The following is a 20,981-nucleotide window of genomic DNA, read 5'->3' as shown; positions in this document are numbered from 1 at the left end:
ACGACGCCCCGACAATGCTCGCTATGACCCCAAGTACCAGCTCCCTACAGTTAAGCACGGCGGCGACTCCCTTATGGTATGGGGATGTTTCAGTGCAAGTGGCGTTGGTCCGTTACATCGAATAAACGGGATTATGACACAGGAAGTATATGAAGAAATATTACAAGATGTTTTTCTTCCCTGGGCACGCCAAAATTTCGGCAGGGCGTTTATATTTCAACAAGATAATGACCCGAAACATTCATCGAATCTTGTTAAGCAGTGTTTCAAAAAACGTAGAGTGAGGAATTTGGAATGGCCCAGTCAAAGTCCGGACTTGAATCCGATAGAAAATCTATGGAAGGAGGTAGGACGTCGTGTGAGTGCAAGAAAAGCAAGAAATATCAATGAAAGATTTGAGCAATTAAAGGAAGAATGGGAACGCATTCCAAATTCTTTCCTCGCAAAGCTGATTGCATCACTGCCCCGAAGATGCCAAGCTGTTCTTGATGCAAAGGGTTTCAGTACCAAGTACTAATCATATATTTTGATTTTCAGTCAAGAATCTGTTATTTTTGTTGTTTTTAGGGTTCCGTACCTAAAGGGTAAAAACGGGACCCTATTACTAAGACTCCGCTGTCCGTCCGTCCGTCCGTCCGTCTGTCCGTCTGTCTGTCACCAGGCTGTATCTCATGAACCGTGATAGCTAGGCAGTTGAAATTTTCACAGATGATGTATTTCTGTTGCCGCTATAACAACATATACTAAAAAGTACGGAACCCTCGGTGGGCGAGTCCGACTCGCACTTGTCCGTTTTTTTTTTTGTTAACAAACCACTTTTACCTATACTTTGCGTTTTAGTTATTTTAGGTACTTTTAAATAAATTTGTGCAAAACGAGTGTCTTTTATGATATCATATGAATGTAATATATGATTAATATACTCTCCATTTAAAGAGCTTTCATATGATAATAGTTAAGGTAGGTTTAGTCGATCACATATAGAAATATTTAATAAAAACACAAATATGATAGATTTTTTTCCGCTACTGTATATATGTTTTTTTGTTAAACATAGCCACTGTGTTTTAAAATGAGAAATAATATCAATAAATACCGATGACACCAGCCCATGAGTACATAACACCTACACCACATATTGCTTATAAATACCTATTGTTATAATATACGTACCAATAACAATGGCATCTGTAAATATTGTATGTATTGTTTATGCTTAGCCAATTATTCATGTATGTATTATAAAAATATAACAATGCCAAGATAAGTAGGTAAGAATGTGTACTAATAAGCTGATCAAATAGCGCCTTTACAGAAAGATAAGTTATATGTACCTGGGGAGCCGGAGATGCTAAATGTGTAGTTATTCGAGCGTCGTATTGGAATCGAAAGATTAGATGATAAGAAGAAAAAAAGGTTTAAAGTTTTTATTTCCAGCGAGCAAGAAAGCGTCTACAGATTTTTTAAAATATCGGGCGGTTGGTGGAGGGTTTGGGTCCAAGTTTATGCTATGATTTTTCTATAACTTGATATGACGCATTTACTGAGATTAAACTCTGAATAAAACACTATTAAAATCCTCCTCCTTCTAGCCTAGTAAGGGCATTTATTTGTGTGTTTATCACAAATATTTGTTCCTGAGTTATGGATGTTTTTTGTATATAAGTATTTATACATGTATATTATAGATTACAATAAGGCTTGTATTGTGGGTCGTCTAGTACCCACAATACAAGCCTTATTGAGCTTACTGCGGGACTAGGTTGATCTGTGTAAAATTGTCTTATTATTTTATTTATTAATTATTTATTTAGTTTATAAAACGCTCCCAAAATTTAGGATAGCTCCGATAGCTACAGTAAAAGTATCTGAAAACACTTTTAAGTTCCTAGGTTAGTGTTTTACTTCATAATAATGATAAGTCATCACTCGTCAGATTAATACACTTTATCTTGTCTCTGAACCGCTCATTGACATCAAAGGACAAATGTCGAGTTATAATCGTCTGTGTGACGAATCCTCTAAACGAACCGTATCATACTGGTGGCTCCCTGCCACCATGAGTACGTAAAATAACATGCACTAATAGTCACGGTCTTTTAGACTACCCAAAACTTTTTATTTTCCTGTTACTCCAATTTTCAGGATGATGTTTCATGTTGGTCTGTGCGTTTCCACCACCTTTGTACCCAGCAGGGGAACTAGGCGTCAATGGGAAAATATCAAAATATAGATTCCTAGACTTTGCTTTGCCTATGTTTACTTCTGTCTGGAAAAGTCTGCAACGATGATAGCACACGCAGTGCAAGTGTTATTTTCAACGTTAAACTTCTATGAAATAATGACGTATAAATAACACTTGCAGTGCGTATGCTATTAAAATAGTTGCACATCTTTCTTGGTCCTCTACCGATATCGGATCGGACAATGTTAAAATGCTCTAAGACTTCTTTAATATACGTCAGATATAATAAATATAATAATTGATTAAGCGAGAAACACCAGCTCACGAATTTTACTTTTATAATTGATCCTTTAATGAGTCTGTCGCTCATTGGTCATTACCGTTGATGATTTCAACGTAGATTAATTTACCTCTAGACATTTGGCAATTGTCTGTTTTCCTGTTTTATAAGATAGAAGTTCGTTTCTGCGAAAAGCCCGTGACGGCCTTGTGCGTTTACTTGACCTTAAAAAAGCTTAAGTAACTACATTAATAAAAATGATAAAATGGTACTTAAGGGTGAAGCTAGACGGGTATAATTTTTGAGTTGTGAGTCGCGAAATTGTCTGCCAATAACTTATTTTGCGACGCCGTGTGAACGAAACAGGAGTTGTGAATGTCGCACAAATTATGCGACTCACTAGGTAGTCAAAAAGTTACGTTAAGTTCGTTTAACAACAACAGTGAGCTAAAGCACTACCACCAGTTTTAACATTGACATATTCACTCACGTTTAAGTAACTTACTTTCTATGCATCTCGCTCGTACTCGCATATTAGTGCAAGCGAGATGTATAGAAAGTAATTTACGTAGACGCGAGTTAATCTGTCAATGTCAAAACTGGTGGTAGCCGTACAGGCGTTTTCGTTGTAATTACTCGTAGTATTCCGTAAATATTTGTACATATATGTCACCAAAGGTGACGTGAAATCTGAAGAGATGCCAAAATTGTTAGTTTACAATCATAATATCATTAGATCATTACTATTTGAGTATTTTGATTTGTTATGAACACCAACTTGTAAAATATTTGATACATCAGGGGCATTCCTAGCGTCGGGTACGTGACACAATTTTTTAACACGAACAGAAGCCGATAAAGTTTGATAACTAACATCTTTCAATTTAACGGTATACCGGGTGAGGCCTGTAATACGAGCAAAAAAATAAACAGTAGGCTGTACTCCTCTTACTGACCAACATTTGTTCAGCAACTTTTAAAAATAACTTGTGGTTTGATTTTTAATACGTTTTAAAGTTTATTCTAAGACGCAATGTATTGCGAATTTTGTTATGTTTAAGGCGTGACAAGTAACGTCAATCACAATGATATGGCGTCCATTGAAGATAATATTTATTTTGTATGAAAAATAGGGAGTCTAAATACTTCATAATTTTTAAAAGTTGTTGAACAAAAGTGTCACCGTTTGAGGAGTACGATCTATGTTTTAATTATTTGCTCGTGTTACAGGCCACACCCGGTATAATACAGGTTATCAAGGTAGCTGCCTTACGCGTTATTTCACCGACATACCTAGTAGGTAGACAGTTTTGAATAATTCACGGTTAGTTTCACTAGACTTATATCGACCCGTGAACAAAATGCATGTAACTGCGTCGAAATATCGGGAGCTAGAAAACAATACAAAAAGTAATCACTGTCCATATCCCGGTCGATATAGAGTAGACCTTTATGTGCAATATTTGATGCATCAGAAGAATGTCTAAGAAGTTATGTCATTACGCCCTAATCGAAACGAGAAATCTCTCGGAAAAAACCTTTGTTTTATTTTCGCGGAATCTGCATTGCGGGTAACGTCTTTATATGCGGGCAGATATTTATCTGTAGAGTTCTTCGTTTATCTTGGAATTTCATTTCTATGTAAGCAATTATCTTAACTTATGTACCTTAGTAGGTACCTACTCGTATATACTTTTATACCTATGTACGAGTACATTTTATTCACAGGTTGATCGTGTTGAACGTCTTGGTCAGTAAAGAGTTATTAGTAAAATCTAAATTTATATGCCTTGAAACCATGGTATCGCTCAAAATTTTACGCTCGTGGTTCAATTTTGAAATATTTCTCTTGCTCCGGTAGGAGATTAAATAACAACTTTGCTGTCTTGTGAAACAAATAACTATTTTCTTCTGTCATGTTGTTGTTACGCCTTACGCCAAGATATTTTTAACTGCCCTACGGAACTCGCACATGCATGCGTGAGACACAGATACAGAAACGATTTCCGTACTATGTCCCCTGTGTGACAGAGCCACAGGGCTAGAGATATACTTATGCTCAAAATGTACATAATGGTGTCATTGTGCCAAACCGCAACAATGAAATAAATAGCTGAGCCGACCGCACGGTGCGGCGGACGGACGCAACTTCCTTAATTGCTAAAATAACATAGGAAATAATCAAATTACATTACTTATATACAAAGGAGAATGCCAGAATATTGCAGACGAGAATAGTCAAAAAAGAACAACAAGTTAAATAAAAAAAGGTGCAACCTTAGGACATAGGTACTTAGGTTGGTACCTACTGTGAAATTGCGCTTATATTGTACCACCCAATTTTATCGAAAACTAAGTAAAAAAAAATCGACAATAATATTAAAAACCGGCCTTTTTAGTTATCAAAAAACGGCAATCGAAATGTAAAAATGTATGGGGATGACAGATACAAACGAAAGGTTACGTAATAATTTTGCAGCATTATTTTCGATTGTTTTTTTTAGGGTTCCGTACCCAAAGGGTAAAACGGGACCCTATTACTAAGACTTCGCTGTCCGTCCGTCCGTCCGTCCGTCCGTCCGTCCGTCCGTCCGTCCGTCTGTCACCAGGCTGTATCTCACGAACCGTGATAGCTAGACAGTTGAAATTTTCACAGATGATGTATTTCTGTTGCCGCTATAACAACAAATACTAAAAACAGAATAAAATAAAGATTTAAATGGGGCTCCCATACAACAAACGTGATTTTTGACCAAAGTTAAGCAACGTCGGGAGTGGTCAGTACTTGGATGGGTGACCGTTTTTTTTTTGCTTTTTTTTCGTTTTTTTTTTTTGCATTATGGTACGGAACCCTTCGTGCGCGAGTCCGACTCGCACTTGCCCGGTTTTTATTTCTATAGGCTATGCCTATAGAAAAAAAAACAATCAGTCAGTTAGCCCTCTGGAACTCGATGTGATGTGATCGTGAAACGTAATTTCCTTGTTTACTATTAACAAATGACAACTCCGGAATTCAGTAAAAAACGAGTGCAGGCAGTTTGAAGAAGCCATTAGTGGCCGCGATTTGATACGATTTTGATGGGACTGAAAAAACCGTCATGGTTGTCGTCAAATTTGATGCCTTGGATAGGTAGTTATTATTACTACTAATTTTGTGTTTGTCATCGTCACCCGACTGTTACAAATGAAAAAGGACTAAAGGTAACATTTGGTTTCTGATTTTAATAACAAGTTGTGGATCTGATCCGTCAGTGTCAAAAGTGACGTTTTATGTTGAAGAAATGTCACTCATGTCTGTGTTAAAATCAGAATACACCAGTTAGAAGGGCGAAGTAGTAACCTCTATACTTAATTGATTAGAGAATGAAATGATGGCCGATGGGACACTTTTATGGATCTCCGGTAATTTTATGGGCAAAACACTGTATATTGAATCTTTCCCACTATTGAATAGTTATGTAAGTTATGTTGGTAACCCTGTCGTTCCTATTAAGTCTGATCTGGACCTTCACGCTGCTCCGTATCGAACCCAGCGTGATGCGGCCTTGAGCGGCAGCGTGAGCGATGCGCGGTAGCGTTTTACAGCTATGTTACCACTTTATTTAGATGATTGGTAATGATAATGTAGCACGGTGATTTTCCAATAAAAGTTTTTTTATCAATCTAGTAATTTTTTACTTACTGTGCAAAACACAAATCACAATTAAATAAACTTCGCAACTTCAAACAACTGAATTAGCACACATCTTTTATCGCTGGTTAAAAAACTACCGAAATAAATTTCAATAAAATAAAGTTTGTACTACTTCCCAGCTAGGTATGCTACTGAGGCTACTAGCACACTTTCCCTGTACTATATATATTACTGGTTCGAAGTTCCCCAATATCATCGTTAGGTATATCACCCAAAAGACGTCCATTATTTCCCAGTTCAACAAAACACTTCCATATTTGGGTTTTCCTACAGATTAAAAGATCACAGATCAAGCGCATTTGTGTCTAAGCGCCACTTGCACCAGCCCACTATAACTCGAGGTTAACCGGATAAAGTACCAGTGTCAAATTGTACTGGTATTACTGGTAACCATGGTAACTCCAGGTTTAACCCCAGATGCAAGTGGCGCTAAGTGTTCAAAATCTCTTAAGCTATTTTTTTTTCTTCGTTTTGTTCGACACATCTTACATGCGGACAATTTCACGTGTAGTGGGTCTAAACGAATTATCATTGACACAGGTTAATAACAAAGACTGTACACATTAGTGTAATTGTCATTAGACAGTTATGACAAAACAAAATAAAATAGAATCGCTTGACACTCGTGCCATACGACCCACAATAGCATGATACGCGTATAGAATCGGCACAGCATGCCTGTTTCCTTCTCTTTCAGCCGCATATTATATTAGAGGATAATATAGATGATATTAGTGATGCACGAACGTGTGACGAGTTGACACTTCTCATAAACAATGTTACTGGCAGAGACAGGTTAATGTAAGGACTGGCAGCCCCCATACATCAGCGTTTAACATTGTTGTTATACCTCTCACGTCGAATGATGGTCCCTATTACAGTTCGTTCAAGTGTCTTTTGGTTGGAATTAATTTAAAATATAATCGATAAAAACATTATATTTTTACTACTTATGTGTTACATTTCTAAATAAATTAATGTGCAAAACTTCCAAAAAATACTACAGGCATTTTACGTAAAACATCGTTACCTAAGTACTCAAAAATATCAACCATAGTTGTAAATGTTTAAAAATTTATTCAATAACAAAACTTATAAACTATTATTAAAATTAAATGGTCAAAGTAATAAGTCAAATTATAACTTGTAAATATATTTTATATATTTGGTAGCTCGGACCAATAATGTCATATACGTGTATTCTTTTGAAAAATGGCGGGCAAATGATTAACACCATACCACTATCTATTTTACTCGCACAGAACTCTCTCATTCTCAGATCAACGGTACCATTGACCGGGGTGACTTTCAAATGTAGGGGCGACTTTAAAATTCTAGTTTTTAAGCCATATTTATGCGAGATTATTTACAGTAGGTGAATATGAATATATAGTAATCTAACTAGTTACAGGAACATTTTCAGTAAATAATGAATAATGGTAATTCTATGGCCGTTTTAAATCTATCAAAGTAACCCCAAATTTTCCAATGTCACCCCGGTCTACGGTATCACAAATATCGCAATTGTTAGTAAAAGTACAAAACCTATACTTGTCTTCGTGGCGCCATCTACAAATGTCAAGAAACACTACCATTGTAGGGAGATTGACAGTCTTTCTTTACTTGTCTAAGTTGAACAGTCGAATAGACAATGCCTTCGCGCAAATTAGTCAAAGTAGCCTAAGCCCTCGAGACGTGCACGCTATTCTAGTAAGTAAACTAATAGTGATTAGATTTATTATCGCGTCTTATGATTTCGGGTCTTAAGAGAATTTCCCAGTGAATGTCGAAACACGGGCGGTCTTAAAACACCTTAAATTCGTTTCGAATTGGTTTACGTTAGAAAATAATCTTTAATATTAAAATATACAATCTCATAAATTAGTTTGAAATACCATTTAAACTTTTTACCATCATAATGCATTTCATAACAAATACAATTAGATTAGGTCTTCATGAGCACTTCCATTTCACCCTTTACTCCGAGATTTCACCATATTATAACACTATTTCAAGAAATTGCTTGATTACTGATAAAAAAATCGCCATAAGTATACTTATAAGCGTTACTTGCACCATCCCACTAACCCGCGGTTAACCGGTTAACACCGGGTTAGTGGGATGGTGCAAGTGACCCTAAGAGTTGAGGAGTTCCCTTAATTCTCCATGAAATCATCATCTAAACTCGAACTTGACTAAAATGTTGTATGGTGTTCTATTCAAATCGGTGCAAAGTTATCTTAGACGGACACTATCAACCATTGTAACTCGGCCCCCTAGTGTAACTACAGCGTTCGACTCATATGGTTAGCGATCGAAATACACATCTGTACAAATAAAGTGGCCATGGCAGTGGCAAGCAGGTGCTAGTTCGACAAATTATAACTTTTCAAGCCTTTGTAGTAAAGCAATAGGTATATGGAGAGATAAACTATCTTTAAGCTGCGCAACTTTCCCGAGAACACGGTAAAAATACTATTTTTAGTTTTGTCTCTGAGCGTGCGTCTATAAGATTACAATATTAATAGGGTGTTCTCCCGTCCCGGTTTTGTAAATAAAATCAGTCCCGGGCCGGACTCGCCATACAATTTCGGGGAGCAAGTCTTACTTAAATATAATAGTTATTAAGATTTAGATACCTATTTATTAAGACTATTGTAGATGTGAATGAAGGTATTTCACTTGTACTGGTGGTTAGTTTAGTTCGGCTCTCATGATTCGCAAGCGGAATTCACATCGGGACAAATAAAGTGGCCATGGCAGTGGCAACCAGGTGCTAATACGACAAATTGTTCAGCACGACGCTAATGTCAACACAATTCTTTATTACCGATACAATAACTTGCTCTGCAAGCTTCCTTGTTTGGTATTTTTTTCACATTAACTCAATATATGTGCGACAGAAACTGTATATAGACGAACCTCTTAGTATATTTTTCTTCTTCTTCCTGCCCTTATCCCACGTTATGTGGGGTCGGCACAACATCTTTTTCTCTTCCATTCTCCTCTATCTTTCGTCTTCTCAGCACTCACTCCTTTCTTTCTCATATCCTCTTTCACACAATCCATCCATGCTTTTTTGGGTCTACCATCCGCTCTCCATCCATCAACATTCATCCCTAACATTATTTTGCCCATAAGGCATTCATCCCTCCTCATTACATGTCCATACCACACTAATCTACCACTCTGTATATATTTATGACTTCAAAAAAGTTTTGATTGGCTGATTCTTGTCAAATAGTTTGCGCGGCATTAAAATATTTGAAGTTGTCCGGTCTTCGTTTGGGGCCCAGGAACGTGTTCCTCTCGTTCCTCTCGGCAACAACCAGCATTTTTTTCCCTGAGTGTCAGTAAATAGATAAATAAATCTTATAGGACTTTATTTTATTACACAAATTGACTTCCGATTGAATGAGGTCCTACAAAACAAAACTGCATTCAATTTTTTTATTAGATTCGCTTGTCTCGACCGGGAATCGAACCGACTAAAAATTCCCAGAAATAAACACTGTATACAGTGTAATAACTCTATTGTAATACAGTTAATGTTAATGATAACATTTCTCCAAGAAACATTAGGTTTTACACTCGTCTATCATACAAAATATCCATAAAATCGAATATTTGGTACTCAAGAATATTTTTAGACAAACGAAAATGAAAATAAGAAATATTTTAATGCAGTTCTGTCTCTTTTTAAAAATAAAAGATTATTTCCTTTAAGTAAAATGAGCTAACTTAAGGTTTTAAGGCAATTTCCCTTCAGGGCCCATTTTTTTGTTTCGACCCTGTATATTCATTTATTTTATCAGAATAGGCTTATGGCCTCTTCAAATTATTCTATTCCGCCTCTCTATATAGCACTCACCTATTTCGGCGATAGTCATATCTATCATGTAACATGTCACACTGAAAGCTGATATCAGCTCGCCCAAAATAGCTGTACATTAACCAATATTGATTTAAGCAAGGTTACAGAGACCAAGCTAACGATGCAAAGAGTGCAAAGACAGACAGAGTGAGGATGAGGAGTGTCGCCATGAACTAGAACCTGAACGCCGAAACCGTACGAAAATGTAACGTTTACATTTAAAATTAATAACTTATCCACACTTTGGCACGAAATGTTTATATCGCGTGAGCCATTTTATTCAAAGATGTGCGCTGCAGCGTCCTGGGGCGCCGTGGACAGTAAAGAGGGGCGCCGTGAGGCAATCCTCACCATGTTACCTATCTATTTCGAATAGCCTGGCTAGGTTAGGGCGCCGCAGTTTTTAAACTTGCAAGTGTGCCGCGGACTGAAAAGGATTGGGAACCCCTATTTTTTTATGTTATTTCTACTCAGAATCCTTACCTCTTTCGATTTTAATAAAAGCCGTCCCAAAATATCCATACATTTTCCGTACTGTCGCACAATGTGTATGAAAAATGGTATGGAAGAGAAAATTAAAATAATAGGACACTTTTTTCTCCTATATTAGTAGAATCGAAAGAACTCGTGATTCTGAGTAGGTAGAGATAACATAAAAATAAAAAAAAAAGTGTAGTGCGCAACACCGTCTTAGAAAACTAAGTGTCGGAAGCCTCGGGCCGGACTCGGACCGATCTAGCGTGAGTCGTAATCATAATTGCCAATACCTACCGCGAAAACCGAAAATCGCAAATTGCGGCGAACTTTCACTTTGACTCCAATGAAGGCGTAATTAGAATGACAGAATGATGCCTGCAATTTGCGAACTTCGATTTCCGCAATTTTCCGTACAAAGTGTAAATTTAATTCGATAGCGCGACGGGACGTACGCGTTTGAATTAAGTGTTATTTTGTATGGGATTTTGAGTTTTCAATACGTCCCGCTTGGCGCGCTGTTCAAAATCTCATACAAAAATAGACATAACGCAACGCGAACGCTCGTCAAGCTATCGAATGAAATTGACACTAGGGGTTCTAGGCGCTAGAGCGTTGGACTCATATCAAAGGCGCTCAGTTTGTATGTATAGGAATATGTGTTGACCGTGACAACGAATAGCGCACGCGTCCACACGCTAACTATTACGATAAACTGACTTACATCACAACAAGTAATAAGTGGAATAACTATGTAGAGTCCGTCTAACTATGCTAACTTTGCACTCGAACAGAACAAAGTGAGGGAGTGTCATTCATTACAAACGTAATATTTTCATATATTTAATAGTATTCATGCAAATTCCATGTATTCGCTACGTGCACGACTGTCACGCAACCTAGCGTCCGCAAATCTAGAGGAAAACGTCAATTCACTACATCTTAGAAAACTACTCCAAACTCCAAAACGACAGGACGGATTTTCACAAGATTTTCATCTATCAATAGAGGGATTCGTGAAGAAGGTTTATAGGTATATCTTGTTAAGGTTTTGTTTAAATAATTATCAAATTAAATACGTTAGTTATATTAAGCATTACATACAGATTACAATGGTCCCTTACACCATACATACATTTAAATGAATATCTCAGGAGTAATCGTAAATTAAAGTTCCATTTCGAGCCATATAACTTGTATGAAATGTTAAAGACGCTATCCTTTGTTAGTTCCAATTTTCTCCACCTCATGCGATGCGATCGCTTTACTTACCCCCACCATGTACTTCGCACATAGCACATAGCCAATAAGTAAATAGCTTGTTCCGCTTCTAACTCTACAAAGTAATAATAATACAGTATTATTATTGTACCTTATGAAGAAAAATAAATACAGTATTAAAAATTCTCTTTCTGATCTTCAAGAATGCATATTTATATCTGTTATCTTCAATGGGCCAACATACGAGTAGCTCGTAGACGTTCTATGGCTTGTAAACGACGGATTTATAAAGCAACTGCTTACATAGACAATGGGATAAAACTGGCTTTATTCACTTAAATAAATATTAAATAACGTGATAATAGCAAATTGCCAAACGTAACATACAGTTTCGACGAACTATAGTAGATTGTTAACCAAGGGTGGAAAGTGAACCATTTCACCCGAGATATTTACTAAATACCAATAGTTCGAGGGTGAGATGGTTACTTTTGCCCGAGTTAAACACTCTACTTTTCATTTCGACTATGAGGAAAGTCAAACACGAGAAATATATGTAGGTTCATTATTGGTAAGTATATTTATTTAGAACAAATTATTATCAGATACATAGGTAAACCATATAACTATAAGTCACTCGAATCACTTGAAAAATCCATTTTGAACCAGAGCAAGTAATGTCACAACAGTTTATTTAGTACCAATACCTATTCCCGCCTTTTCCTAATTAGTTTTTTTCTTTATTTTATTATTTTCATAAAAATAAAAATGTTGCTACTGCCAAAATAATTATTATTGTGTAAGTATAAAAATTATACTACTTGTATTTAATATTTAAATGTATAAAATAAACATATATATTTGTTAATAAATTAATATAAATGACAATGAATGTTTATTAAAATGTTATCATAAAGGCCCCAGTACACAATGGGCCAGCGCCGGCCACTCCAAGGGACGCAGCCATGCGGTAGAATGACATAGCAATATCACTTGCTCCCTCTAACGCATAAATGCGTCCCTTGGAGTGGCCGGCGCTGGCCCATTGTGTACAGGTGCCTTTACATTAGGTACATTCATTCATTCATTCAGTTTCACTTTTTTTAAGGCGCGTATACATTAAGGCCGTTTCAGTCACATCCCAATTTAAGATCGGATTGTCTATGGTTTTAGATTTTTTTCCAAACACAATGTAAACGGCGCCAATTTCAGTCATACGGAAGCTAATATGAGAGCTTTTAACTGAATAATATGGCATATATGGCTGTTAGCCGTTGGTCGAAGTAAACATTCAAAAAAAATTACTTTCCACCCTAGGGTGGGAAATGCAATTTTCCGCCCGGTTATCAGCCTATGAAAGTGAACTTTCCGAACAGGAGAGATGAAAAAATAATAACAATACGATAGGCTCGGTTGATCACATTTTTATTGTGTACCCTTTAGTAACAGAATTTGTCGCTAGATGACTCTGCGCGTACTTTAGATGGCGCTATCGTTGTGTCTTCGTGAAATACGTAAATAAGGAATGCACTCATGTATTAAAATGACAGTTTGTCATATAATTGTTGAGTTGTTAATTTTAGTTTGTAGTCGTATAATATTGCATTGTCTCCCGACTTACATTTACATATGTATGGAAATATTCAGCTTCATTGGAAGTCGGAAGTGGGTCAAATTTAACTTATAAGATTTGACCCGTACAAACATAGTTACATACGTAGGTACATACTTATAGATACATACGTAAGTACATTGCAAGTTTATAAAAACTATAAAAAGCTTGTAATAAAAATAGCACGGGAAGTTTCCTCTATATCGGCACTAGAGATGCCTCGAATAGTGGTTTTGGCCGAATACCGAATATTCGGCCCCTCTCTCGGCGACCGCTTCGCGGCGCCAACAACGCACAACGTTTTATAAGATATATTTTTTGTAGAACAGAATTAATTCATGTAGTTAGTCATCAAATCAGACCCATGACAAAAATAAAATAGTTTTTAATCAACAAATGCTCAATGAAGGGTCTTGTATTTAACAACATTACAAGAATACATTTTAAATATGAAATATAAGGTACCTTGTTTTTGGTTATTTTTATTGTGTAATTTTTCTTTTTAGGTACGTGCAACAGATATTCGGTTATCGGCCGAATAGTAGGCATCATTCGGCCGAATACCGAATAATTGCTGAATATTCGGGGCATCTCTAAGTAATCGGCACCAATGTCACGATTAATGAACGATAACAGTTGAATTTGTCTCCCTGATTAGTGGAGATTGGATGCCATAATTATTTATTTATTACATGTTAGGAGGTCATCTACAATTCTATATTTATACTTTATAAGGTTAAATTTGTGCTAGCACATTAAATGCCATTCAATTATTAATGATTATAATGAATTATTATTTATTTTATTTATGAGCTTCAAATTTGTGGCTTGAACAGGGAAATATGGGAACATTTTAATTGTACAATCGAAGTCAATACATAATAGCCTTTATCTCAAAGAAGTAAAGTGCAAAATTGTGGAGAACATCGACATCGATCGGACAATAAGTTATGCAAATCATATCGTATTATGTCCGCAAAGATGTACTTAATCGTGAGAAAGATGTTTGATTCAAGTTATCATAATAGCACAGACAGGTTAATAATTAGGACTGTTAATCGTATTGATAAAGACGTGTGCCCTATTTATTGATAAAGCCTCGTAAGGCCCATAGTGCATTACAATGTACACTCTGCCAGGCGTGGCTCATTCCGCGATTTCGTCGCTTCGCAACAAGTAGCTACAAGTACATCCGTCCCACACCAATTTTGGTGGCTAGCCATAGGCCGCGCGTGGCGCTTGCGCCACCTAGCGGTCATATCTGTCCTAATCGTAACAGACACGTTTTGTTAGAGAGTGAATCTTCTGTACCTAGTACTATTATTTATTCTGTGACTCTGTTTCAATCTAAATTCGAATCTTTCTAAAACGAAGTAAAGTAGCATTTTTTTTGTTTCGTTGTTTTCTAAAATAAACGAAAGTCACCCTAATGTATTATACAACAAGGTTCAACCATTTAGTCACTAAAAGGAGCGTCAACTATAACGTGACCCGTTTTTATTGCTTTAGAGTGCCGTGACATCAACATAAAGTTTGTTCGATATCAAATTGAAAATACCACAAATCTGCCTTAACATTTTTCTTCGATAGGTACCTTCTACTGAGGCGCGACATTTTGTATAAAGATTAACAGTCTTAATTATGTAATTGTCTCTACCAGTAGCCATTCAGGAAGTAAGGAGGCTTGTAATTCAATTACACAAAACAACTTGATAAAATTGGTTTCGACAATTTTGTCAGCGCCAACAACGTTAACAATAACGTTTTTTCACAACGTTAATTATTCAAGTTATTTTTGGTTGTTAATTTGAATATCAAATTATCTAAAATCGTTGGCCGATGATCATTAGATTTTGACAAAAAATAACACTTTAAAGTTTGTAAAATGCGCCGCTTCAAAACTACATTTCAATATTTTTTACCGTCGGACAGACATAGGTAGTTATTAAAATTTGTTTACGTTCACAAAACATTAATTAGTTACTAAAACAATTTAAAAACAATAACGAGAAAAACTTTATCGAAATCGTAAACTTGGATTTTTTTAACACAAAACTATGTAATTAGACGTTCCGCCATTTTGAATAAAAGGCAAATCAAATTAATCATTTCAGTCCATTGACTGAAGCCATTGCTTAATAGGGTATTTTCCTACTAGTCAAATCAGTTACTTTTTTAGAACTGTCAAAACGATTTGCTAATATGGAATTTATATGAAACATTACATCGTGACGTCACGGTCAACTCACCTATACTTTTTATATTTCTATCCGATTTACGACTGACCGGCCGATATCGTCCGGCGGACTGTTAAGATGGCCACTGACGAGCCTTCCAACAGTCCAAATAGCGTGGCTGCAATCCAAAATCGGTCCGTGAATGTCAAAACGTACAATGTTTAATATTAGGATGCCGTCCATTTGGATGAATCCATTGTAACGGCATCCATTTGGAAGGCTCGTCAGTGGCCTGCTTTAGTCAGTGGTCGGCTTTAGGGCGTCCGCTATAATAGCTGGCGCGTTTGCACGGAGCGGGTGAGCGGGTAAACGAAAAATTGTATGAGCAACGCTAACTGGGGGCCTACCGCGAACCACGTTCGACGTGTTGCCTTCCTGTTACACTTACGTACGAATTTATAAGTGCGACAGTGAGGCAACACGACGAACGTGGTTCGCGGTAAGCCCTCTGTTCGTATATCCCTGTACAAATAGACAGTAAACATTGCTACTATATTTACAAGATGATAATCGTGTCTAAATAAAGGATGACTCACGCTAGACCGGGCCGCTGCCGGGCCGGAGCTTCCGGCGCTTCGTTTTCTATGGACGAGATCACCGATCAGCCGCCTTAGAAATGACGTGTCGGACGCCTCGGCCCGGTCTAGCGTGAGTCATCCTTAAACGTGCTCAAGTAGCAGATTTGTGGCGAGTCAACAGACCATAATGCAATAATGTTATCCGAGGGAGCTTATCGTGAGCACACTCCTGCGCACTGAAATTTTATTACCACCGTTATCGTAGTTCATGAAGTTCCTAGTGAGGTGAATTTTCAGAGTTTTGTGTCATATAGAAATAGGCAAATACAAGCGCTGGTGGCCTAGCGGTTAGAGCGTACAACTTTCAATCCGAAGCCCCGGATCGTACCAATGAGCTTTTCGGAATTTATGTACGAAATATCATTTGATATTTATACGTACTAGTCGCTTTTCGGTGAAGGAAAACATCGTGAGGAAACCGGACTAATCCCAACAAGGCCTAGTTTATCCTCTGGGTTGGAAAGGCAGATATGGCAGTCGCTTTCGTAAAAACTAGTGCCTACGCCAAGTCTTAGGATTAGTTGCCAATCGGACCCCAGGCTCCGATGAGCCGTGGCAAAATGCCGGGACAACGCGAGGAAGATGATAGAAATAGGCAAATAATAAAAACATCACTTGTACAGTCAGCAGCAGAAGTTGCTAAGCGGGCGAGGTGTTCAAAATGACCTTGACACGCTCTTATTCTCTTAACAATAACGTCGCGTCAAGATCATTTTGAACACCTCGCCCGTTTAGCAACTTCTGCTGCTGACTGTACGGATATGACCACCAGTGCGACCACAATAGACCCTATTTGTCCGTTAACATTCAAATTTAATACGTAAGGCTAGAGATGGGTCGCGGGTATTTACCCAATTTACCCACCCAGGTAAATACCCGGTAAATACCCATCTACCCGGTATTTACCCGTATCTACCCAAATGGACGGGTAGATTCATTTCTTGTTGCACATGTCGATTTGTGTTAAAGTGGAGATATAAACCGAGTTAATGGCTGTAATTATTGTGTGTCATTTAAAAAGAAATGGTTTAGTTGCAGTTGCAGTTGTAACTAAGGAATTTTTAGTACAATTTTAATAAATATTAAAAAAGGCCGTCATAAGAGTATTTTTATTAGACTTGAGTAAATTATCGTACTTATACGTTGATAATACACATTCCAACTTCGGTCGGCGGGGGGTGCGGTTGGGGGGAGGAGGGAAAAAGTGAACTTTTTCATATTTCTTGGAATCTGTCATTAATATCGAAAAGTGTTGTATGTACAAACTAAAGTAGACATAATTTTCTACAAAAAAGGTTATATACGTTTTTGTCCTAAAACTAACTGTGTTTGACTTATAAGCTTCACAAGTTGGGATACTGCACAATTTTTTTTTATTATCATTCATAAGTATTCTTTATTTTCATCTTTCTAATGTATATTAAAAGCATTTTAAAACATTTCCGGAAGCCAGGGAATGATTTTACACGATTTTCATAATTGGACTGATATGTTAAAATCGAACTTCACCTCATAGCAACCTTTTCGTAATTAGTTTGAACATACATTTTATGTAACATTGTAAAAAAATACTTAAATTAATCTTATTTATACTCACATACCATTAAACACATCAAATTTAGAAGAAAAACGAAAATACCCGCGTATTTACCCGCGGGTAGGTAAATATCGGGTATTTACCGGGTAAATACCCGCTCTCGGGTATTTACCCGGGTAGTTACCCATCTCTACGTAAGGCTGCGGGATGTGTAAGGCAAAAATCATCATACGATATTTGAATATTATAAGAAATTTCTTATAACATCTGTCACAGTCTAATTGATCTACATAATTATAGAGTAATATCTCTTTTTGTCAACTTATTAAAGAATGGTATACTTTCAGGGCCGGATTAAGCATGTCGGGGCCCCTAGGCAGTGCGAGGCTCGGGGCCCCCTACAGTCATTTCTGCACACAGCATATTCAGTACAGGGAACTAAGTTTGCGTTTTTAATTTCAATCTTCAGGCGTCGGCCGAGCCGTTCCAAATCGAACGATGTCTTTTTCGCTCTTACTGCGTGGACATAAAGCTTTATTCTATCGGTTTTTGCCGATTCCGCGTCGCGTCAAGTGTGGGGATAGCCCTTTAGGCTAAAGGTCAATTCCCAGTGGAATACCAAAAATGTGAGCTTCAGCGTCACTTTCCTATCTACCTCTAATGGCAACTTTTAAGCGAGGCTAAAGGCTAAGCTCAACTAGTGCCGCAAAGTTGATTTTCTCAATAGTTAATATTTTGCGAGGCTGAACAGCGATTGGCCGACCATAAGACCAAACGCCGAGCCACATGATTCGAATCAACCTAATAATAAAGATTTTCCATATGTTAAAATTACTTAAATTACTAGACCAAGATTAGCCTGCAACAATTTTGATAGCACTCGCAGTGCAAGTGTTATTTTAAACGACAAACCTTCTATGAAATTATGACGTATAAATAACACTTGCACTGCGTATGCTATCGTAAAGAAGCAAAAATAAACGCGAGCGCAGCGAGCGCGAAATTTTTTGTTAACAATATCGCAAATTGTGAAAGCGCGGTAAAAGGCCGAGTATCGATCTTCATTTGGGCCTAAAAGTCCGAAGTGCCCCAGTGAGGCGAGCTTTCATGCGAAGTCAAAGCCGTGCTTCATCAGGCTTCAGGATAAATAGTTGAGCACAGGCACGAACCAATGCACATTGTATAAAAAAGCGAGACCGCAGGCCGAGCTTGGCGCAGCGAGGCCAAAGGCTAAGCTGAAGTAGAGGAGATGTGGAACACAAACCAATGGTAAATTGAGGTAAAAAGTGAAGCTGAAGGTCGAGCATTCCTATGAAAAACTGGGGACACGTTCGTCTTCTTTCTTTTTCTTTGTTTTAATCAATAGTCCTCGTGATGCTGAGTCGAAATAACCCAAAAGTTGTTGGTTGTTCGAAAAAAAGTGAACCATTTTACAACTTTACAACTCAGAATTCGCCCCGTAAACTGGAACGTATTGCTTCAATTTTATTACAGTATTTCATTAATTTAAAGAATGGATCGAAAAAAAAAACAATAACAAAGTATAATAATTATTATAAGAATGAAAAGTGTACTCATGAATTTTGACCCTATGGAACAAAATTTTATTTGGTGCGCGCTGAGCCGCCGGGGCCCCCTAGCCGAGGCGGGGCCCCTAGGCAGTTGCCTACTTTGACTTAGGGTTAATCCGGCCCTGTATACTTTTGACGCGTAGTAAGATCCGCTACTTTAGATGCTGACTGTACGTTACGTACGTTACGTTACGTCTCGTAGAAATTATTGATGGTACATATTCAATTTGGTAGGTAGTTTAATACCCTATTATAATAGCAAACAATAGTTATAATAGAACAGATTGATTTCCTTTCTGCAACCAAATGGCTCAATAAGGTTCAATCTGTCTGTTTGGAGTATGAGTACCTACTTACGAGTACGTATCTGTATCATGTCCCGATACAAGGGCTACACGCTATTAGCGAAATAGCCATACATTTAGCAGACATCCATTATATTCGAGTGAAATTAACCAATGCTCTCAAGAAATCAGCCTTCAAACAATCGGTATGTTATATCGATAACGCAGGCAACGCAGCCCAACTAAGTGTATCCAACTACCGTATGTTTATTTAAAAATCTGTTTCAATTTATACCTTATCTAAATTCAATAAAGTATACATTAGTACGAATTTTCAATTGCGCTTATTGTGAATAACTTAAGAGGAGAGCTCGTTTCAGCTGAATAAACGATCGGATGTTTTTCAATACCGAGCATTGGAATGTTCATGTAAATGCCGTATTGAATTTCAACTAACAATCGTGCTCCACGCGTAAGTTGGTAGTGAAACATAGTGTATTTAAGCCTTTACTCGGTCGAATGCTCGAGAGCTCGAGATAACATGCGTATAATAACATTGGTAATGAGATTTCCGTTTCACCGTGCCGCTGCACGCTGTCATCCCCGGCCACAGTCACTCTCGTGCAAGTCCCACTCCGGTCAAGTCGCTAGACAGTAGACACTCGCCCGCGCACTCGCACGACTACTTGACAAACTCGAATCGCTGCGACCGCGGAATTTTTCAATTAGGAATATTTCAATTAGAGTTTTTCAATTTCGCAAACGGTGCGGTCTGACCGCAGTAAACTTAGAAAGTGGAAATGAAGACGGATTACGCTATGGATGAGATGCAGAAGAGTAAGGGTATTTTCCAATTTTTTTTATTTTCTACTTCAATGAAAAATTGCAGTTATTCATTTAAATGGACAAAGTTAATTTTCATGTGCGTAGATGACGATAGAACGAGAAAGGGGAACGTGTTTTTGAAAATATATAATGTACCGACTTCGGTTACTCCATAATATTTCTTTACAAAACTTTAAATACTAAAGTAAATAAACTATTTCCACTACCATATGATATTATTTAATGCTATTTTCTTAAATATTACCTCCTAATTTTATTGATTTAAGTAAAACAAAAACACTATAGTTTATAGTTTTTGAACTTTAAGTACCTACCTATAAATTGATCAGGTACCTACCTGTAATAAGATAAAGCATACCTACCTATTACTTATATTTTATGGTGCTCTTAGGTCGCATTTTTAGCATGCATAATAATACTCTATAGATTATTGATTGTATACGGCGCAAGCCCGCGTATCGAATGGATTAAAAATAACTTACGCTACTCGTACTTCGATAAGTCACATGAATGTTTTCCGTATTGCATATATTTGCATCATATTGCAAATTAGTTCGTCTAGTTCCACACAACAATTTTGTTTATCCT

General features: G+C 37.2%; 1 protein-coding gene and 1 long non-coding RNA gene across 7 annotated transcripts in view; both read left to right on the top strand.

Moving 5' to 3' along the window:
* The window catches only part of LOC134804314 (uncharacterized), a 538,216-nt gene that overhangs the window by 447,938 nt on the left and 69,297 nt on the right, over nt 1-20,981 (top strand). The gene's annotated exons all lie outside the window — the stretch shown is intronic.
* Nucleotides 1-20,981, top strand: part of LOC134804294 (aquaporin AQPAe.a) — a 109,542-nt gene that overhangs the window by 19,264 nt on the left and 69,297 nt on the right. Inside the window, exon 1 of one of the 5 annotated variants that reach the window (XM_063777301.1) lies at nt 20,172-20,384. The exons of 3 other annotated variants lie outside the window; for them this stretch is intronic. In XM_063777301.1, the coding sequence (XP_063633371.1) occupies nt 20,348-20,384 (37 nt within the window). In that variant the 5' untranslated portion in view covers nt 20,172-20,347. Of the gene's footprint in view, nt 1-20,171; nt 20,391-20,981 lie in introns of those variants that run through there. One more of the 5 variants, XM_063777300.1, reaches the window with a different exon arrangement.

Source organism: Cydia splendana, chromosome Z (genome assembly GCF_910591565.1).
Source record: "Cydia splendana chromosome Z, ilCydSple1.2, whole genome shotgun sequence".
Lineage (NCBI taxonomy): Eukaryota > Metazoa > Arthropoda > Insecta > Lepidoptera > Tortricidae > Cydia > Cydia splendana.
This window is presented reverse-complemented; position numbering and strand designations above follow the sequence as displayed.